Here is a 23,686-nt window from a genome sequence, read left to right as displayed (position 1 = left end):
TCTCCCATGGCTTAATTCAGAACATGGAACATGGTGTACATGGCTTCAAAATAATCTGCCAGCCCAGATTTCCAGAAGAGAGACATATACAAAAACCAGTCCAAGCTTAGGCCACTGCCAGCCATCAGCAGCTTGGCCATCCCTCACTTGGCCCTCACTTGCTGGTCGAATAACTCAATAATAGCGGAGTGACTTTTCTCTTGGCTGGAGTTACCTGATGTGAACTTTCTCTCCAATGACTGTTCTCATACATGAAATACCAGTAGAAAAATGATGCGACTCTGAGCTTGACATCAAAACATTCCCAGGATGAAAATGTTAATACAATTGAAATGTCATGATATCTAATATTTATTCACCAAATGCAAGCAGTACCAATGGCTTTTGACAGCTCAGAAGCAACATTGCCCTGCAGCCGTTTAGCCTTACAGCTGTGCCAATGGACTCCTACTTCCTCCCTTCCTGACTGTGGAGAATAAAAAGCAATAATCTTATGTAAAACACGTCTGAGCCCATTTTATCATAAGGTCAAAGCAATTTACTAAGCTTCAAAAGATCTGGTCCACATTTGTTCATGATCTGATAGATATCCTTTGGATATCTGGTAAACCTAACCACATTCGGATTCATATATTTGAAATTAAACAATTGGGTTAATCTGCCAGCAGCACCCTGGACCTCACTCCCCACTTCAACACTGCCATAGACGTAACTAGGATGCAACCAATGAAGTCAGTAGCTGTGTGTGCTTTCTCTCTAATGAGAGCGGACACACCACCTGGCCTTTCACTTCACCTTCAGGCTTTTGCTTTGTGTAAACCAGCTGTGGCCTCATGGAATAGAAAGTGGGCCGAACACCCACCCGACAAAATCTGCTTCTCTCTTACCTAATAGCTACTTTGAGTCGCCCTTGAGCATGGCCTGGCAGGCTGGCAAACTCGGAAAAGACCAGATGGGCAGCCACCGCCCCAAATGTGCTGCCCATTTGGTGTTGGAAGATGATCAGAGTAACAGACAATATCAGCCCACACGTCTTCATTTTGGTTCCATATTTCTCCTTTCCAGGCTGGATGATTGATGCCGACAGTAGGCCTAAATTTAAGGAGCTGGCTGCTGAGTTCTGCAGGATGGCGCGGGACCCGCAACGATACCTTGTTATCCAAGTAAGGTTACATAAACAGATCCCACACAGATTTCTGAATCTTGAAACACCCTCTCTTTTTGTAAATTTTTAAATTACAGGGAGATGATCGGATGAAGCTGCCCAGTCCCAACGATAGCAAGTTTTTCCAGAGCCTTTTGGATGAGGAGGACCTGGATGATCTGATGGATGCTGAGGAGTACCTGGTGCCTCGTGGTTTTGACGCAGCTCATCCATCTTACCCAACAAGACCTTGTGTCGACTCAAACAGGGTAAGCCACCCCTGTAAATGTCAGAAGCCTGCTTTAAAATATTTCTAATCTTTAATAGCAATCCACTGACTAAAGCTATTTTCAGACTGCAGATCTTAATGCACGAATCCGATTTTTTCGTGTTTTTCCAGCTCAAGTAAGGCATTAAGTTGACGGTCTGAACGCGACAAGTCACATAGACGTTGACCATTTCAAATCCGATCTGGGTCACTTTCGTATGTGATTCAAATCTGATCTGGGTCACGTTTTCCCAGAATGTGGCGGCGGTCTGAACTGTCAAGTCTCTCAAATCAGAATTCATGTATCAATTACTTCAGCAAAGAGCGGCAGGCAATATCTGCATTAGCGTTAGCGCCTAGCTTGAACTCGGCTTTTACGCAGGAGGCGGGCTTGACCAAAGTCATAAAAAAAATTTAAAATGAAGAAAAGGATTAGTCTGATTATGCTCTGTTTTCTTTGTGCTTATGTGTATGCGTCTCACAGGCAAAGTGTGTGCATGCGCTCTATCGATCCATATAAACTTTGAATATAAAACTAAACAGGGATTATTAATCTGTGTTATTTGTGTCCTCTTTTTGGAAATGAAAATATGATCACCCTGGAATGACGTACAACCAGCATGTGTAGCCATTTGTTTTGATGCTTCAGGAATGCGGGTCAGTTTGCTCAGCGCGTGTCGGACTGCGAGTTAGTGCGCATGCGTAATACTTAAACGGGCTTTATGGACAAAGTCTGAACGGGCACGCCAAAAAAACAGATATGACAAAAAATTTTAATTGTGCATTAAAGTGCGTACGACAGGAGAAAAAAAGTCTTAAATAGCATTATAATGTGAATTAGAATCATATTTTGAGACGAATCGACTATATACAACGATTTAGCAAAGCGCAGATGACGAGAAATTAGTATTTTAATCTGCCAGTTAGCCACGCCTACCATTATAGGGCTCTAGCGTCCCCAATAGGTGGATGACGTCAGCGGAAGAATGGGCTCATCGGTTTTACTATTCAGCCCATTAAGGGGGAATTATTCAGAACGAGGAAAACGCGACGAAGAGAGCCGCAAAATATCGTTGTTTCAGTCTCTCTACTCCATTATTTTTACAGGATATTCTTTTTATCCAAGTATTTTTCCCCAATAGCTAAATAAATGGCATGGTCTTGACAAATAACAGTCTTGTGCTAAATGGAATATGAAATAATAAAAAATGCATTTATTCAGGACGACATGGCAAAATTACTCCATAATGGTCAAAACTGTCGACTTCACTTTTACTGTCGCACCTCCCAAACGATATTTTATGCCACCTAAGTCGGGCTTATGTCATTTCCCTTCCCCGGCATCGGAGAATGTAAACAAACCAAGAGGCTTGACAGCTAGCCGACATGCTAACCCGAACTGAGTGATGTTTCAAAGTTTTCGAAACGGAAAATCACACATAACTAGCCTTGATCATTTTACATGACGACTGGGTTGTCGATTGTCTTCGCCGATCAGCAACCCGCCCGACGGCGAGCAAGTTAGAGCTCGTCGTTCCCCTGCTGAGGGCAGAGGGCTTGTTTGCGGGGAAGCAGCTGGAAAATGACCGCCGGACAAACCGGACAACGTCGGAGGAGCGTGTAGCTGCCAAATGGTTAAAACAAATATGGCAAAATAATGCTTGACTACACGGCGAAGTCGTGAACAGTGAGAGACTCATAGGAGGTGGGCTGGAGTTGTAATGCAGCTAACATGACAATATGTGTATGAGGAGAGCTTTTTACATGCCCATCCATGATCAAACGTAAATAGTCCTTTATTTAAAGAAAGTTTGTAGTGTTTACTTTGCAATCGCTGTATTCGCGGCTATTTTTAACACAAAGTTGCAATTTCTGATCGGTTGGAAACTTTGACAGAACACCGGGCACATGAAGAGGGCAATAAGCCGAGTATAGTGCTCTCCCGGCAGGGCAATGTGAGACAAGCCGCCGGTCGTCGGCCGAGGGAACAAGGAGCATGTCAGCCACAAAATGCAAGTCACATACATATTAAAAATGATCCCAGTATTTGACATAATACAAAACACATTGTTTACTCACTTCCTCGTAAGTCCCATGGTCCCACAGTAGTAGGGCTTGTTTTGGCCAATATCCACCGGTGAATGGGAACCTTTTGAAACCTCAAAAAGGCTCACGCGCCTCTTCTTCGTACAACAAGATTTTTCTGCAGCTGTTTGGCTGGCGTGATGCGAAAAATAAACGAATTCATCTGCATGTTCCAAGAACAAGAACCAAGCAGGGTGAGGCAGCATTCAGTTATTATGCTCCTCACCTCTGGAACAAGTTACCTGAACGTCTGAAGTATGCTCAAACTGTTAGCTCTTTTAAATCAGGGCTAAAAACGCTTTTGTTTAGCACTGCATATCCATAACTGTCTATATATTTCAATCTACTTGCTTTCTATTCCTCTTGTGCTTATCTCCATTGCTGATTTCAATTATTATTAGTAGTAGTAGTTTTTGTTTTATTTTTATTTATTTTTATTCTATTTGTGATTAAATGCGATCTTTATGTATAATTTTATTTCCGATTTTGATTGTCTTGGTTTTTACGTTGTGTTGATTTGAATGTGATTTTTATGATCTTCATGTGATGTAAAGCACTTTGAATTGCCTTGTGTTGAATTGTGCTATATAAATAAATTTGCTTTGCCTTGCAAAATCAGCTGAATCCTTAGTTCTTGTCATACAACATTACGGCTGTATAGTGAAGAGGACTCCTTCTCCCGTACACGTCACAGCGCCCTCTTCCTCAATGCAAGTGTGTCATTTTCGTAGCGCGGGATTACAAAACACTGAATAAATATATCGATCGCTTCTTCACACATCCGAGTGGTCAATTTCATTCAGGAGCATAAAATACCGCGTGTATTATGAAATTAACATACTTTTTTGTGCACTTTAAGACCTGCAGTATGAACCTAGCCTAAGAGTCAGCACACTCTTTAAATGTATGAGGCCTGCTTTACATTTCTCATCTTTGAGCACATAGACAGTATAGTCCAACATCAATTGCGAGCTCATCTAAAGAACAAGACTGAAAAAGTTTGAGGAAGAGTAGAATGTGCTAGGGTGATATAACCCTGGAATGTTTCCTCCCTTGTTGTTTTGTTTGTAGCAGCACTTCCTGTAATTACTGCTGTAGCACGTGCAGTTGGCTGGAGTGCAGAGGAGTGGGCATGGGTTAAATAGCCTGCAGCAAGCTAACAGAGCTCTAAAAGAAACCCTGTGCCCCGCATGTCATGTTTTGTTTTCTTGTGGGCTTTTTCCGGTTCTTTTCCGAGGCTCAGGTGTGTGAGTTTTTGCACTTACTGGCTGCCCCTTATTGTTCCCTAAGGCCGATGACTATACTCACAGAACTTTTCACAGAATTTCGCTTACAACTGCCGGCTGCGCGGGTTAAAAGTCACACACAGTTCTGACTGTTGTCTTTTTGTTTCTACGCTTTGATGTATTGTAGATACATAATTAATAGTTGACTTACAACAGCCTCGTTTTGGAATAGTTCATTTGTTGGCAGCTATTCAGAATATGAACAAGAACATGGAGTAAGTCATGTAATAAATAAAACTCTCCTACACCTATTTTCCACTTTATCTTTCACAGAACAAGTATGGCTATAGGGAAGGAGTGCCAAAACTTCCAGAGTGTCCTCTTTCAGCAACCCAGGCCAGTGTAAAACAGGAAGCCACCGGGAGCCAGGGATCCATCATGGAGGACCAGCGCTGTAATGGGAACTTGCCTAAGAAGAGTCTGAGCCAGGCGGGCGGCGAAGACAGTGGGGGACAGAGATACAGCGCTGACCCCACCATCTTCCTTGGGGAGAGAGCCTCCAGGGATGAAGATGAGGATGGATACATGACCCCCATGAAAGACAAGAGCTCTTCAGGTACTGAGACAAAAAGCACACAGAGAGGATGACAGTTTAATCTTAGCAATAAGAAGTTCGACTCCGAATCTAAAAAGATAATCAAGTGTGGTTAAAAAAAAAAAGTGTGATCCAAGTCTTTCAAATACGCAACTTTATTAAAGGATTTACAGTCAAGACATTAAACATCAAAACAGAAACAGACATCAGTGGCAGCCGCTTTCCAGTTTATGAATCAAAGGATGACTGATCACACTCTGAGGGCTTAAGTTGTGGGGAAAAATTGTTTTGAGAAACATTCAGGGTGAATTCAGGAACTTTTGAGAGCTGAAGACAATCTGTCAAAATACTATACATCTACACCAAGCAGGCTGTACTGTAAAAGTGGTCTTTTGGATAAGTAAATTCATCATTTTAATTTCTGTACAGCGATTAACACTATTTGACGCTGGTGCATATCACTCTCTGATCGTAATTCATCCCATCAACCCTGCTCTCACGCTGACACCTTTGATTTCTGAGCTTCTGAAAATATAACAAGGCCTGAAGCAAAATGCATCTGATGCTATGTCAAGGAGCGGAAGAGTGGGCAAAATCAATAGGTTTCACACCCCGCTATAATAGCGCTTGGAAGCTGTGAAGAGAGGTCGTTTGTTGGCATTTCAGCCCCCAGCAGATGGAGTTGCCAGTGCCAAAGAAGTTTTGGCAAGTTGCCTGTCTGGTCCTTAGTGGCTCCCATTATCACCATTATCATGTCCCCTTCCATCTTCTTTGCTCATTAGCAAGTGACCTATCTCTCTCTTTCTCTCCGTGTTTCAATCATGTTCTCTCTCTCTGTCTTTATAGCGAGTACGCATTCTTAAGCTTCTGTTTCCTTGTATCACTTGATCCTTTTTCTGACAATTTTACTAGTTTAACTGCCTTATACTTTCATAAACTCCTCCATTATTTCTTTTCTTCCTTCTTTTCTGATATGTGCTACAGAATACCTGAATCCGATTGAGGAAAACCCCTTTGTGTCACGACATAAAAATGGAGAGATCCATGCGTTGGACAACCCAGGCTACCACAGCACACCCAACAGTCAGCCCAAAGGAGAGGACGAGTACATCAACGAGCCCCTGTACTTCAATACCTTCCATAGCGCCGCAGAGACCTTGCGAAGAAACGGTCTGCCTCTTCACTCCCAGGCTCCCTCTTCCATCTCAGTCACCACCTCAGGGTCTCACCTCCCGCTTAGCATCCAGACCACCCTGCCCCACTACCCACTCCCCACAGCACAGCCCTCTCCATCTGGTATGTCCTGTCACCACGGTACGCTGGCCCACATCCTTCACGCCCACCATACCGTTAAACCTGCAGGACAAGCTGGCATTCCCAGTGGTGTTTCCACCGGTCAGAGCCAAACAGGAACTACTGCTCTGGCTTCGGTTTGCCAGTCAGGTGTACCGTCTACTTCGGCCCCCATTGGGCACGGCAGCTTGCCGGCCTACCAGAGCCACACAGCCTTGCAGCCTGCCAGCTTGCTGAAGCACGGTGGACAGACAGCAGGTAAAGCCGCTGGGAAGAAGCTGAAGGTAACCTTTGACAATCCGGAATACTGGCAGCACAGCTTGCCACCCAAACCATCTGACGGTACCCAGAGCGGGTCCGCCAATGCTAAGCTCTTCTACAAGCAGAACGGACACATAAGGCCAGCAGTAGCTGAAAACCCCGAGTACATGTCTGAGTTTTCCCTGAAATCTGGCCCAGTTCTGCCACCACCTCCCTACCGGCAAAGAAATACTGTGGTCTAAATTTAGCCTCTAGAAACCTCTCCAGTTCCCTGACCAGAGCCGCCACAGACTTCTCCCCTCCCCATTTAAGACTGTAGCAACAACAGACCCAAACCAAGCAGACCAATATAAAATATAATTCTCTCCTGTAGATAGACTTGGCTCTTAGACACAGGGATGCTGGAGGAAGTATCACACTGTTATGGTCAATTCCTCCAAAACAACTAGTGTCTGAACCCACTGCCATCGATTCTGTGTTTTATCGGAAAAGTGTAACAACAACTTATTTGATTCTTTTTCCCCTTTATTTATGCATACCTATAGTATGTGTTTGACAAACCTATGAAGGATTTTAAACATTTTTTTACCTGGCAAGAGGAAGGAGAAAGGACAAGCAAAAGGAGGAAACAAGTCTGAAAGCGGATCAATCAACACTCGTATGTGTAGTATTTATAATGTCATGAAGATTGTTTCAACAGAGAGGTGGAAAATTTATGTTTACTCATATTTCTCCCAAAATCCGGTACACCCTGACGTGGTTGCTAGCCAATCGCAGGGCACAGTGAGACAAACAACCATTCACTTAAACACTTACAGTATATACAGTATATGTAATAATGATAAATTTAAGATAATTAAATCGTGTTTCTTTACAAATTCAGTCAGAAGGGTAAGTACTCATTTAAAATGTTGCTCTTTTAAGTAAAACCTGTAGATTACTATACAGTGGGGAGAACAAGTATTTGATACACAGTCAATGGGAAAACCCATTGGCAGTGTGTCAAATACTTGTTCTCCCCACTGTATGTCAAAATCCAACACTGGTCACAATAATACAAAAAAAAAAAAAGATAAGTATAAAAGTTTTATTTTTTTTTTTCAAGTTTGCGATATCCAAAAGAAACCAAATTAAGTAACTCTATAGATATATATTTCATTGTAATATTTAAAGTATATCGCTCATAAAATTTCCTAATACATTGCATTATCACATTGGTTAGGAATGATAATACAGTGATCCCTCGTTTTTCGCTGTTAATGGGGACCAGAACCCGTCGCGATAAGTGAAAAACTGCGAAAAATATATTTTTTTGGCATGTGTGTGTGTTCAATGTACTTATCTTATTCAAATTTAGCATTGGAAAGACATACTGTGCATATGAAACGTTTCATTAAAAAATAATAATAATAATACATTAAAAAAAAAATAATAATAATAATACCTTTTATGTATATATATGCCGGAAAACACTAGGGTGACTTGAAGTTCCGCTCTGAGACACCCAATTTGGCCAAATTTCAAAATTGTCCCATATGCACGTGTGATACATCATAAGAAAGCTTCAAATCTCTATTTTCTGGAGGAAGAAAAATTTTGAACAGGAGGCCATTTAAAAAAAAAAAAAAAAAAAAATTTAAACAGCAAAACCCTATCTGGAGGCGAGAGCACGCGAGAGCAGAATTAAAGACGCCACGATTTTAACGAGATATTTTCGCGTACTTAACTTGTTTCCACCCAAAAACTCCATGTAGCACATATCACTGAGTGTCAAGACACAGCTGTGAATGGCCACAGCTGGATTTTTTAGGGATTTTATGGGTAAAAGATGGTAATATAACGCGATGCAGAAATCGCAGACGTCAACGAGTGGTCGAGATTTTCTTTTTCATATAGTTACCCTTTTAAATGTTATTTTTCATTTTTTCTTTGTTTGGATCGATTATTTATTATCTAACATTTTGGAGGGAATGCGACAGTCACGATAAAAATACAGTTAAGCGATAGTTATGAGATAGATATCCGTGACTTTTTTACAGACGCCAAATTTTTCATTGTGGTGTAATTTGTTTAAAAGTGCGAGTGAATAATTTTTTAAAGTCGTTTTTTTTTTTTTTTTTTTTTTTTTTTCCCGAACTAAATATTAGACATCAATTAATGATTCTAAGTTAAAAATGACTGACATTTTGAATTATAAATGTAACTCTTTTTATGGCTAGGTTGAAACAAAAGCCGTTGCGCGACGCCTGTAAACGGGTTTTCAGGGTAAAACGGACAAATTCAAAATACTTCGGAGGCTTATTGCGCCATGAATCTGCTGTGGCAGCATATAGACATATTGTATTATCAAACACAACAGTTCTTCTGGCTTAAAATACAGCAGTTTATTTTAAAGAGGGGTGCAAGAACAGAAACTGCGTTTTCAGTCTTGTCCGTGTTTTCCGCCATGTATATATAATAAGGGTGTAACGGTACATGTATTTGTATTGAACCGTTTCGGTACGTGGTCCTCGGATTTCTGATGTAATGTAAAGTGCTGTCAAATTTAGCGCATTAACGGGCTATAATTAATTTTTTGAATTAATCACGTTAAAATATTTGACGCATTTAACGCAAGCGCGGAATGCCCGCTCATGCTTCTCATAATCCCACTGTTACTCCCCGCGGACGGCTGCTAAGGGCGTAACATAGAACGAGCCACGCACACAAGTTGCAAGTCGACACAAATTTCTTCACACAAGTCGAACTCGCAATGAACAAAATAAAGAAAATGCAGAAGAAGCTGGCTTCAGCGTAAGCCCAGGCCAAAACAACAAACAAAATGAAACTACACTTGAACCCCACCCGTTAAGTAAACCCTGATCGTAAAAAAGAAAAAAACAATACAGCCACTACCCTGGCTTCAACCCTAAACAAAACGGCATTTTCCCTCTACTGCTGTGGTGCTCTTATTTACAGTGGTGAACAAAATCTATCCAATAACAAATGAACACAAAATATCTCACCGAAAAAGCGGGAGTGTAACAAAATAGCGATCAAAGGCACAGGTGAATGAATGGCGAGCAAACAGCTGGCGAGGAGGTACGTGGCACGTATGCTGTCAAACCCAAAGTTGCGAACTCTGAGTGTTGACTGTAAAATGACGATCGGTCAGATGACTTTTGTTAACGCTGCCTTTATTTGGTTAACAAGACTCAGGCACAATACAACACACACGCGGGTATGCAAGCTCAAACAATGGCCTAATAGTATTACCCAGAGCCGTATTACCGTGTATCGGATTAGCTGCCGTAAAGCAAGTGTCGTTATTGCCGCAAATGTAAACAAAGCGCTGCATAATGGATGCATGTCAGACAGCGGCTAGTTCGGGTGGCCCGTCAGCGGCGGTGACGTCGTCTGCCCGTCCAGCGTCAATCAGAGTACGCCACGTTGGGAGGGGAGGCGGCGGACGCGGCGATCAGATGACTGACAGTCTAAAAAAAGATAACAATTAAACGGCCAGGGCCGTCGCACCACTCAGAATTGCAGTGAGCAGCGTGGGTAACGGTTAAATGTTAACATGGAAGATGGTTGGCTAAATTAAAAAAGAATATAGATGGAACAACTCTTCACTTCAGTGTTGCAACTGTTCAATTTTGCACATCAGATATTTATTTTAAAGAAAAAGTCTTAGCCAAAGTTATTTTTATTTTGTTTTTCAAAATATCTACATTTCAGAATATTGTATTTTCTATTTTTGAGCAGAATTCTAGCTTTGTGTAGGCTAACGTTCCTATTGTTGAAAGCACAAAAGTGTGTAATAAACAACTAGCACATTTATATTTTGCATTTTGTTTTCTTACTGTACCGAAAATGAACCGAACCGTGACCTCAAAACCGAGGTACGTACCGAACCAAGATTTTTGTGTACCCTTACACCCCTAATATATAATATAGTATTTTAATAAATTCAAATTCAAATGTAATATTCATGATAAGTTTTAAACAGGTTACTGTCCCACCGCATTATTTTTAACCAACAATAAAGTAGAAAAATGGTTGTCTTTATTAAATGCTTCATTGAGTGAATCCACTCAAAGCCCCTCAAGCTGCTCACTTACACACATTGAGTTGCCACAGCAACTGTTTAACAAGTTAAACGTTTACTAACGCATGCGGCGCTTTGAAGTTTCGGCTTCCAGTTATCTCTGGCCAGATCAAATCTTAACATCTGCCAATCATCGTTAACTTTAATAAGCAACTCCAGTGCACTGCCTGACCAAGAAAAGGAGCAAGAGGGAGACTGAGGTACATGATCGGCTCGGGACAGCTCATCTGTATTGATTTATGAAAAAAAACAATGAACTGAGGGCGAAAGGTTTGAAGCGCAAAGTTGCGAGGGATCACTGTATGCTGACATTACATCAACTAAGTAAAAGCCATGAAGTCTTAAAAGTTTCCTGTAGAGACGTCAAAATAGGTCCATGCCGACCAGGAAAAACACCTGGAATTGTTGGAAATTCCCAAAAGATGGTTCTGTCACTTTGCAAAGTAACACTCTGCTTCTCCTTCCACTTTTTGTTGTGAATATTTTTTTCACAAATATTCAACTTTCCTATGCTCATAATAATAGTCGCTTGAGGCCTGGTTTTAATCTTGAAATTTCTTAAATGTACATACAGTACCTAAATAACGGAACATTTCACAGTTTCTATCCATTTTAATTTAAACAGTGTCGTGTTTGACGCCCTCCTAAATCCGACTCGTGTTGTGTCTGTGGGCAAGCCGACACTCAATCGTGTTCCATCTAATAACCAATAATTATTCGTTCTTCTGCCAAGACATGTGGAACACGTTTCAAAGAAATTGTGTCTCACTTGCCAAATTATGTTGTTTTATTACTTCCCCTTTTAACGATTACCTTTGTCACTGAATCCATGAATCATCCATGCCATCCGACTGTTTTTATTTTTCAAAGGATGTTTATTTGGTGTTTATTTAAAATGTTTATGTGTGTTTAAATCTGAACATCCTCATGAAGCACTTTAATCAAATGTGCGGGTGCCGGGTGGAAATATCTTCCAGAAATATCTAACTTGTTTATCAGCTCGTTCACCACTTCAGAACTAGGAGCGTTAGCAAAGATCAGTGGCACTACATCGGCCAAGAGTTCATGAAGGAATCACTTTAGGGGGTTGATCAGCTTCAAGAATATCTTCTCTTTAAAGTGTGTGTGCGTATGTGTATGTACGTACGTGTGTATGTATTTGTTCCAAACAGTATAGTCGTAATCTTTCTTTGATGGTGTCATGATTATTTAATGAAGGAGTATTTTGTAATCCCTTTTGGAGCTGCAACTCATTGAATTGGAGACAGTGTTTAATGTCGAGTGTGAAATATTTATAGTGCATTTGAGCTTGTTTATGTGGTGCAATGGAAGTAACTGTCAAATATGGGTTTCAAGGAAAGAGAAAAAGGGACGATGGTGATGAAAAGGCACATCTATGTATGTTTGCCCCATATTATTGCACATTGTGGATGTTTTGAATCAAGAGTGAGACTGGGGACACAGCTGGCCTCACGTGTTTGCTCTCTCTGAAGTCTGGAAAACTTCTTCATCTTCTTAAACTAACCACAGCTCTTCATGGAAGCAATAAATTCCTCCTGTACGTTTCTCTGTTGTGGACATGTTTCACCTCATTGCTGGACCGACCTTGTCGTACCTTGTTTTACACCATGCAATCTACATTGGTGATTCCTATATACAGTGGGGCAAATAAGTATTTATTCAACCACCAATTGTGCAAGTTCTCCTACTTGAAAAGATTAGAGAGGCCAGTAAAGGTCAACATGGGTAAACCTCAACCATGAGAGACAGAATGTGGGAAAAAAACAGATAATCACATTGTTTGATTTTTAAAGAATTTATTTCCAAATTAGATTGGAAAATAAGTATTTGGTCACCTACAAACAAGCAAGATCTCTGGTTGTCAAAGAGGTCTAACTTCTTCTAACGAGGTCTAACGAGACTCCACTCGTTACCTGTATTATTGGCACCTGTTTTAACTCATTATTGGTATGAAAGACACCTGTCCACATATCTCAGTCAGTCACACTTCAAACTACACTATGGCCAAGACCAAAGAGCTGTTGAAGGACACCAGAGACAGAATTGTAGACCTGCACTAAGCTGGGAAGACTGAATCTGCAATAGGTAAAAGGCTTGGTGTAAAGAAATCAACTGTGGGAGCAATTATTAGAAAATGGAAGACATACAAGACCACTGATAATCTCCCTCGATCTGGGGCTCCATGCAAGATCTCATCCCGTGGCGTCAAAATGATAACAAGAACGGTGAGCAAAAATCTCAAAACCACACGGGAGGACCTAGTGAATGACCTACAGAGAGCTGGGACCACAGTAACAAAGGTTACTATCAGTAGCACAGTGCGCTGCCAAGGACTCAAATCCTGCACTGCTAGACGTCCCCCCCTGCTGAAGCCAGTACACGTCCAGGCTCGTCTGCGGTTTGTCAAAAGGCATTTGGATGATCCAGAAGAGGACTGGGAGAATGTGTTATGGTCAGATGAAACCAAAAAAGACCTTTTTGGTAGAAACACAGGTTATTGTGTTTGGAGGAGAAAGAATACTGAATTGCATCCGAAGAACACCATACCCACTGTGAAGTATGGGGGTGGAAACATCATGCTTTGGGGCTGTTTTTCTGCAAAGGGACCAGGACGACTGATCAGTGTAAAGGAAAGAATGAATGGGGCCATGTATCCAGAGATTTTGTGTGAAAATCTCCTTCCATCAGCAAGGGCATTGAAGATAAGACGTGGCTGGGTCTTTCAGCATGACAATGATCCCAAACACACAGCCAGGGAAACAAAGGAGTGGCTTCGTAAGAAGCATTTCAAGGTCCTGGAGTGGCCTAGCCAGTCTCCAGATGTCAACCCCATAGAAAATCTGTGGAGGGAGTTGAAAGTCCGTGTTGCCCAACGACAACCCCAAAACATCATCGCTTTAGAGAAGATCTGCATGGAGGAATGGGCCAAAATACCAGCAACAGTGTGTGAAAAGATTGTGAAGAGTTACAGAAAACGTTCGGCCTCCGTTATTGCCAACAAAGAGTACATAACAAAGCATTGAGATGAACTTTTGGTATTGACCAAATACTTATTTTCCACCATGATTTGCAAATAAATTCTTTAAAAAATCAAACAATGTGATTTTCTGTTTTGTTTTTTCCACGTTCTGTCTCTCATGGTTGAGGTTTACCCATGTTGACAATTACAGGCCTCTCTAATATTTTCAAGTGGGAGAACTAAATACTTATTTGCCCCACTGTTTGTATTCTGTGATTTCCTTCCATGTTTCCTTTGTTTTGCTTTTACGTTGTGTGATCACCAGCCATGTTTTCTGAAACCCAAGCGAGACGAGTTTGTTTCAGTTTCCATCTCTTGCTTCCATTACATCATGTGATCATATTTCATGTCTCCTTGGCCAAACATGGTCTTCTTCCCCATGTCCTTAAAAATCATGTGATCTCCTTCCCTATCATATTTTAATATTTGATCTGCCTCACTGTTTCCTTTGTTTTCTTCTCATTTCCTTCACACCATTGGTTCTCTTTACTTATATGCCAAGGTATAGATCCATGTAGCCCTGTGCCAACATAAACTACAACCTTACCTTTATATTTTCAATGATATTACGGTCCTCCCAAATATGTTCAATGAAATCACTAGCACAAACTGAAAATCCTGATTCCTTGCCACCTACACTGTATTTGTATAATTTTGATGCATATGTCATTTGAGGTGGGGGTTTTTTTCAACGTGTCTTATCCCAATTGGGTTCTTTTCATTACTTGATGTTTGTTTGTTTGAACAGTAATTGCACAAATCACTGCTGTTGAGGTAATTTCCCTGGTTAAAACATAGAACTGTACAGAATCTTTGGGGTATCTAAGGCACTTCAAATGTGAATAGTATTTTTATAAACGCGCTGAAATAATGATGGACAATGGACAATTATAAATGGGGTTGTTGCTTTGGAATTCTACTCTGTTTTCTCCTTCTAAAGTTTTCACCTGCTTATATCTACTGTAAACCCAAAAAAGCCAACTGTCATACATATTTGCTTTGTGAATTTACCTTTCGGGGGGGTTGTATTAACGTGCTTGTTAACCCTTCCTCGTGAGCGGGGTTTCACCCCTTGGCACCGTCCTATTAAAGAGGTGGGCTGCCATCAAGCTACCATAAACAAGTCCCATATCTTCCTATTTTGAATGGCCCAACACAACCTGTTTTTCCTCTTCTGCATGCTTCAAAGCGGGACAGAGTTAAGAGTTGCCTTTGCCAATAACTTATCTTTGTCCCTTTATCCTTGTGTTCTTTGCAGACCATACCCAAAGCTTTGTATCATAAAATACTGTTCCTCATGTTTGCTACATGAATCTGTCAAAAGTATATTTTTAATTTAATATAAATAAAGATGGATTCTGTAAACATCGTAGAGGCTTTTGTTAGTGTTAGCATTTGGCAAAAGAAGAAGTACACGAGGACGGCACCACACATCAGGGATGCTGCAGCTTCAGCAGAGATTCATCTCGGTCGGGGATGCTCTTGAATCCTCAAGCCCAATGCGGCGTTTCCTCGCTTCACACGCCACCCCGCTGACAGCAAATAGAGCAGAAAATGAAAGTATGCAATCAAGCTAACCGTTTTAATAATCAAATTTAACAGATGGTGTCTTTAATTAAGAGCATCTCATATGGCGTCGGATATATCCTGACCCAACTTCTGGGGATGCAGAAGTTTTGCTCAAGGCGAGATGTTGCGCTGGCGTACTCAAAAGGACTTGCAGATGAAGACCAACTGCATCAAAAGGTCTGCAGCACTCTCGCGCTTTCGAAAGGCTAATGCGAGGATACAACACGTTGCTCACGTTTTTCCTCTCGCCCCGTGCTGCGCTGAATCCACTGTTTACTCCGACTGCTGCTTATGTAAACGGGCATGGGCAACATTGTTTTGCAATGCGGTACTACATTGCACTGCACTCGCAGGCTTTCATTCCACTCATAAATTATCCAGTACTGTCCAATGGCTGAATATGAGCCTTCTGAAGTCACTGCTATTAATACTAATAAGGCAGCGGAGTGCTTTAAGTAAACACTGTTTATGAACAGAAATCTCTCTGCTCTTCCTTCTCTCTATTAGTTTCCCTCGCTAGAGCTCTGAGATTCAATTAGCAGGCACATTGAATTCCTCCATACAAGTTTAGAGAGAAGCTCTCCGCAATTTTGCTCGCATATAACTACTTATTCCAAATCCATATTAGGCTGCCAGTTTTAATCACGATCGCAAAGTTTCCTATTTGAAAGAGCCATTACTTCATGATGGCTTCATGGTGTCAAAAAAAGATTTTTTTCCCAACAGGACATCATCACCTACACAAGAAAGCAAAGACTGCAATCTACGTAGGTAATGCTTGTTCAGATTACCCCATGACATAGATGCGATGAGGTCTGATTGCCTAAAGAATGGGACAGTTTAATTACAATATCACAAATGTCACCAGGTTATTTGTAACTCAGAATAAACAGATTATGATTGCGGTTGAAATTTTGACTTTGGAAGCAATATTAAATGTTACTGATAACCAATGTTGTTAATCTTACTTTAAAAAAAGTAATTAATTACAGTTACAAATAGGGTTGTTCCGATCATGTTTTTTTGCTCCCGATCCGATCCCGATCGTTTTAGTTTGAGTATCTTTTTTTTTTTTTTTTTTTTAAACCTGTCCTGTTTTAGTTTGAGTATCTGCCGATCCCGATATTTCCCGATCCGATTGCTTTTTTTTTTTGCTCCCGATTCAATTCCAATCATTCTCGATAATTTTTCCCGATCATATACATTTTGGCAATGCATTAAGAAAAAAATGAATAAAACTCGGACGAATATATACATTCAACATACAGTACATAAGTACTGTATTTGTTTATTATGACAATAAATCCTCAAGATGGCATTTACATTATTAACATTCTTTCTGTGAGAGGGATCCATGGATAGAAAGACTTGTAATTCTTAAAGGACAAATGTGATTTTGTATATTGTGACTAAATATTGCCATCTAGTGTATTTGTTGAGCTTTCAGTAAATGATACTGTGGCCATGCCCAAATTCATGATGGGAAGTGGAACCATGACTGTGCGTAGTGCTACCAATTGATATATCTTCTCTGCGTTGGGAAATAACATAGGGTATTAAGAAAAAGATCAATTACTACCTTGCTTCCCCACATTGCTTCCCACGATATTTCTAATCGTAGGGAGAGGGATTGTAAGGCTTTAGCCAATTAAAAAAAGGCTCCAAAGGCTGCCAAAATTCACTCTACTCATTTCACACTGCCTTTTAGCTCTCTATATAGGTAAAATGGCGCCATTATAAAATGGTGTTAAACTTATATAGCACTTTTCCACCTTTCAAGGCGCTTTACACTATCTCACCATCCACCTACTGGTGACGCAGCACCAGGAGCAACGTGGGATTCAGTATCTTGCTCAAGGACACTTAGACGAGTTCATCAGGGCGGAGAATTGAACCCACAACCTCTGTGTTGGGGGACAACTACTCTACCACTGAGCCACGCCACCCCGATGAGCGAATGAGCGCGATAATGCGTGAGTGGGTTGTGCAGTGCATGCATTAATTGCGTTAAATATTTTAACGTGATACATTTTTTAAAAAATTAATTACCGCCGTTATCGGGATAGATTTGATAACCCTACCTTAAGCCTAAGCTAAAGACTCTGGATGAGTGTAACATATTATGTCTGTAACGTTAAATACAATTAGAAAACGATTTAATTAAAAAAATATATATACCGTAATTTTCGGACTATAAGTCGCGTTTTTTTTCATATTTTGGCTGGGGGTGCGACTTATACTCAGGAGCGACTTATGTGTGGAATTATTAACACATTATGATATAATTTCACATCTTATTTTGGTGTTTTGCAGTGACACTGATGGTTTTGTAAAGTTGTTAGCATGTTCTTATGCTATAGTTATCTGAATAACTCTTTATAGCTATGGCCACGTTCGCGTTCTGCCTATGGCAGTGTATGTTCAATTGTATTATTGACTTTTTTTATCTTGAAATGGATGCATTTAGTTTGTGGCGCTTTCACGCCCACGTGAGGGCGCACTCGCACTTGTTTACGTGACACGCCAGAAGAAGACTGACAGCTACGTAGCTCTGAGTGAGTGAGTTAGCTAGAGAGAATAGACGGATGCGAACCTACTTTCATTGTTTATGCTTTTAAATCATCTCTACAGAGGCAACGCCTGCGTGTATCATTTCTGTTGTTGTTGTGTGTTTTCCACCCGCGATCGGACACTTAGAGCCAGTTGTGTGGCTGTTTGAACGATGTGCTAATGATAGCGAACGCATGCTAACCTGTTACTTATTACTAATAGTACCTAATTATCATTTATTTACGTTGATGCGAACCTGTTTTCTATCGAGGACCAAATTGATTCAGCAAATTATACGGACGTCCAGCATTGTCTTTTGGGAGTTCGCTGTACAGCCAGGACCGAGCTGTAGCGGAGGACAGTATATTCACATTTCGTTGTTCATGCACTGTACACTGTATATTTATTTAGCATGTTGTTCTCTATTGTATTTTTATATTAAATTGCCTTTCAAGATGACATGTCTGTTCTATGTGTTGGATTTTATCAAGTAAATTTCCCCCCAAAATTCGACTTATACTCCGGTGCGACTTGTATATGTTTTTTTTCTCTTCGTTGGGCATTTTATGGCTGGATCGACTTATACTCAGGAGCAACTTGTAGTCCGAAAAATACGGTACGTATATATTAAAAAAAGGCATGTCCGATATTTTTTTGCCGATTCCGATACTTTGAAAATGACGTGATTGGACCCAATCGATTGGCATCCCGATCGATCGGGACATCTCTAATGTTAACGTTATCTTAAAAAGCACCGAGGCACTCTCAATCAGTGATTATGTATCGTGTGTGAAATTTTATTGAAAATTAAAGATAAAAACAACTCTTTTGACACCAAACTAGTGCTTTATTCTTCATATACTTGAGGTGTGACTCGCAAATAAGTCACAGACTCACAGCAAACATATGTACACAATAAATATTGAAGTGCACCAACCAAAAATATGACATAAAGTGATAAAAAGCTGGCAGTTTTTGGCCCACTGGGTCACCGCTTCGTGTGGCCACTCAATTCCAAACACACACGTCTCAGTGGTTCTTCCATTTTTTTTTTATTCAACCGCTGACCTTGCCATTTGGCAAACTTTATGATGTCTTCACAAGACTTGCTCTTCGATGATACTCGCGTCGGCTTGGTCCATTTTTGCGTGTAGAAAAATAATGTTCTACAATGGTGGTGATTTCACGCTGAACCGGAAACAGTCTGAGCAAACCAATCACAATCTATTTCCGCCTCGTCATATGCGTTAATGTGACGCTAGGGTTTGAAAAATCAATAGGACCGCGTCAGGCTACAGCGCAGGGTCGTAAATCGGATCTTCCTTGACGGCGCAGGTCTGACGCAGAAGTATAACTCGGCCTTAAGGCTGCTCGACACCCAATCCATTTAGAAACCAGAGCGTTCACAGTCATTCTGTCATATTTTCAGGGCATTTATAGGTCACTTGCTGTTCATTTTAGGGCATTTCCAGGTCATTTGCTGTTGAGTTTGAGTCACTGCCTACTCATTTGGGTGATTCCCAGGTCACTTCCTGTTCTGTAACACAAAATGAACAGGAAGTGACCCATAAAATACCCCAAAATCAACAGGAAGTAACTTAAAATCAACAGGCAAATGACCTAAAATGGCCCAAAATTACCTCATTGCCTGGCATTGGCTGCTACTGACAGCCATAGACGTTCAATCCGTTTGAAGTGGGAAGGATTACAGCGAATGAACGAATTTTCATTCGCTGCCAGCCTCCCAGTTCAAATGGATTGGACGTCTACTAGTAATAAACTCATTCCAATTCAAAGCAGAAGCTTGTTTTTATGTTTATTAGTTGTTTTTAAAATATCCTAGAAGGATTTCCTGACCAATGTATCGATAATCGTTGTATCGCCGTATTCTCAGATCATCGTTATCGTGAGCTTTGTATCGCAAACCGTATCATAACGTGAGGTACGAAGAGGTTCCCACTCCCAGTTCAGATCATTCAGACACTCAGATCTCCGTTCTCCGTGTCAAGCAGCTGAACAGGTTTAAAAGAAAAAAAACCACCTCTGGCTGCATTCAAAATGTGGGTGATTGAAGGAGAGTTGTGATCAGGTGAGAGTTTGGATAGTTTGGAGGTGGTTTGCAGAGTGAAAAGTTTGAGTTGAGAGAAGGGTACAATAGTTAATACTCGGATGGAGCCAGCAAGAAAGAGGACTTCCTCGCTGTGGAAAAAAAATATTTTTATTAAAACAGAATGAAAATCCCCACCATCCTGTAGCTACATCAAATTACACAAGCATACTGTAATTACTACCCTTTTTCATGTTACACAAACACGTTTGCTGTTCTCTCTCTGATTACGTGCAATGGGTACATGCAAGCCCGTTGGGTTCTGGCATTGTGGCCAAAGCATCCGCATGCCGTGCTGGACGTGTCGTGGGCGGTGGGTTCGAGTCCTGTCCTGGGCAAGGCGGATTGCGTCGCGCGGCTCGGATCCATGCAACACAGGCTACATACGCACATGTCATTTTCAGGAAAAAAACATTGCACAACCTGCCACATTATGATAACGCCATTTATGGAATAATTTACACACACACATACACACACTACAATAAAAAAGAAAAATATTGTAGGTTTTACTTCATGAGTGACGTATGACTGCGACTGTATGTGGCCAGTCCTCTTACTCGACCCAAAAGTTCATACATTTCTACGTATAATTTGTTGTACGTTGAATTTGGGGGATCTGCCTGGCAGTGCTGACCTACAGGAGACATCGCCATATCATATATTTTTATGACTGTGAGGTACTGTTTATGTCTGTGTGTACGTTTTTGTTTTATATGTATAGGTCCTTTTTTTTTTTTTTTTTTTCTTTTTGATTCAGGGGCTACTGTCCCCCGGTACATTATGGTCACTCAGGTTATGAGTTTGATCCCATTGCTGAAGATGTATGCCAAATTTAACGTCTGTGACTAGAAAACAAAAGAAAGTTGAAGAAAAAATATATGGCGGAAAACACTCAGGTGACTTGAAGTTCCGCTCTGAGACCCCCAATTTGGCCAACTTTCAAAATTGTCCGACATGCATGTGTGATACATCATTGTAAAGCTTAAAATCTCAATTTTCTGTGGGAAGAAAATTTTTGAACAGGAGGGCATTTTAAAAAAAACACAATAGACACAAAAGACAATGACCCTAAACATATGGCCAAATCTACACAGAAATGGTTCACCAGACACAAAATCAAGCTCCTACCATGGCCATCTCAGTCCCCACACCTTGTTTTGTTGGCAAAACGGGGATGAGCAAAGTATTAACACCAGGGGTGCTAATAATTGTGACACACATTATTTGATGTCAAATAATTATTTCTTTATGTGTGGTTTTTTCCCCACTGAATAAATGCACTTTTATAGAAGGTTGGATTTTTCTCTTTTTTTCTATTAAGGTCCCATATTATTTGAATTATAAAAAAATATATATTAGAAGCTAAAAAACACATCTTAACCAGGGGTGCCAATAATTATGGAGGGCACTGTATGTGATAATCTATGTACACCGAGGATTTGGTCAGAAAATATTTTGCTAAATAATACTTTCCCAACAGACACAAACAAAAATAAATGAATCACTCATGTGGTTGTGAGACAAATGACGGTGATCATACACTTAGCCAGTAGCTGGTTCCGTGGACACATGAAGCTCCGAGAAATGAACCCTTTCTCGAAACAGTCAACCATTGGTGCAAGATGTCAAATGGCGATCAGCAAGACAATATCTCTGCGCCCTTCTCTTGCATGGCCTGCGTTTGTATACTGCTGTTGATGAGCTGGGATTAGCTGAAGGTGCGATGTCGGAACACTCCCACATCTGGCTCTGCAACATAAAAATCTGACTAGCAGCAGAATGTGACACCAATATTATCGGCTGCCAGATAATATCGGACAACTCCATTAATAAATTTCTGTGCGGCCCAGTAGCAAATGCGCAACGGACCAGTACCGGTCCCCGGCCCGGCAGTTTAGATGCCCTGCTCTGGATAATCATTTATTATTTGTTGTGTAATAGACATGCTTTATGTTCACTTGATCATTGCTAATGTTAATGTATAGATTGTTAGCCACTGTCTTATCTGATTAAAATGCAACAATGATATGACAACAAAGATTCTCTCTTGCGAAGCACTTGCAGTTGTGGTCAAAAGTTTACATACACTTGTGAAGAACATAATGTCATGGCTCTCTTGAGTTTCCAGTTATTTCTACAACTCTGATTTTTCTCTGATAGAGAGATTGGAACAGATACTTCTTTGTCACAAAAAACATTCATGAAGTTTAGTTCTTTTATGACTTTATTATGGGTGAACAGAAAAAAGTGATCAAATCTGCTGGGTCAAAAATATACATACAGCAGCGCTAATATTTGGTAACATGTCCCTTGGCCATTTTCACTTCAATTAGGCGCTTTTGGTAGCCATCCACAAGCTTCTGGTTGAATCTTTGACCGCTCCTCTTGACAGAATTGGTGCAGTTCAGTTAAATTTGATGGCTTTCTGACATGGACTTGTTTCTTCAGCATTGTCCACAAGTTCTCAATGGGGTTTAAGTCAGGACTTTGGGAAGGCCATTTGAAAACCTTAATTCTAGCCTGATTTAGCCATTCCATTACCACTTTTGATGTGTGTTTGGGGTCATTGTCCTGTTGGAACACCCAACTGCGCCCAAGACCCAATCTTCGGACTGATGACGTTAGGTTATCTAGAAGAATTTGAAGGTAATCCTCCTTTTCCATTATCCCATTTGCTCTCTGTAAAGCACCAGTTCCATTGGCAGCAAAACAGCCCCACAGCATAATACTACCACCACCGTGCTTGACGGTAGGCATGGTGTACTTGGGGTTAAAGGCCTCACCTTTTCTCCTCCAAACATATTGCTGGGCATTGTAGCCAAACAGCTCGATTTTTGTTTCGTCTGACCACAGAACTTTCCTCCAGAATGTCTTATCTTTGTCCATGTGATCAGCAGCAAACTTCAGTCGAGCCTTATGGTGCCGCTTTTGGAGCAAGGGCTTCCTTCTTGCACGGCAGCCTCTCAGTCCATGGAGATGCAAAACACGCTTGACTGTGGACACTGACACCTGTGTTCCAGCAGCTTCTAATTCTTGGCAGATCTGCTTTTTTGATGATTCTCGGTTGAATCTTCACCATCCTGACCAATTTTCTCTCAGCAGCAGGTGATAGCTTGCGTTTGCTTCCTGATCGTGGCAGTGACAAAACAGTGCCATGCACTTTATACTTACAAACAATTGTTTGCACTGTTGCTCTTGGGACCTGCAGCTGCTTTGAAATGGCTCCAAGTGACTTTCCTGACTTGTTCAAGTCAATGATTGTTCAAGTCAATAATCACTCACAAGAAATTGCTAATTCGTGTTGCTGTATGTATATTTTTGACCCAGCAGATTTGATCACTTTTTCTGTTAACCCATAATAAAGTCATAAAAGAACCAAACTTCATGAATGTTTTTTGTGACAAAGAAGTATCTGTTCCAATCACTATCGGAGAAAAATCAGAGTTGTAGAAATAACT

General features: G+C 40.8%; 1 protein-coding gene across 7 annotated transcripts in view; it reads left to right on the top strand.

Annotated features, from left to right (window-relative positions):
• Positions 1-23,686, top strand: part of LOC130930964 (receptor tyrosine-protein kinase erbB-4-like) — a 428,601-nt gene that overhangs the window by 329,849 nt on the left and 75,066 nt on the right. For 3 of the 7 annotated variants that reach the window (XM_057859366.1, XM_057859391.1, XM_057859374.1), the window contains exons 24-26: positions 1,066-1,163; positions 1,243-1,413; positions 5,057-5,339. In XM_057859366.1, coding sequence (XP_057715349.1) covers positions 1,066-1,163; positions 1,243-1,413; positions 5,057-5,339 — 552 coding nt within the window. The other 4 variants (XM_057859357.1, XM_057859341.1, XM_057859348.1 and 1 more) reach the window with 3 other exon arrangements.

This window comes from Corythoichthys intestinalis, chromosome 2 (genome assembly GCF_030265065.1).
Source record: "Corythoichthys intestinalis isolate RoL2023-P3 chromosome 2, ASM3026506v1, whole genome shotgun sequence".
In the NCBI taxonomy this organism is placed as follows: Eukaryota; Metazoa; Chordata; class Actinopteri; order Syngnathiformes; family Syngnathidae; genus Corythoichthys; species Corythoichthys intestinalis.
Note: the sequence above shows the minus strand (reverse complement) of the source record. Positions and strands in the feature narration are given on the sequence as shown.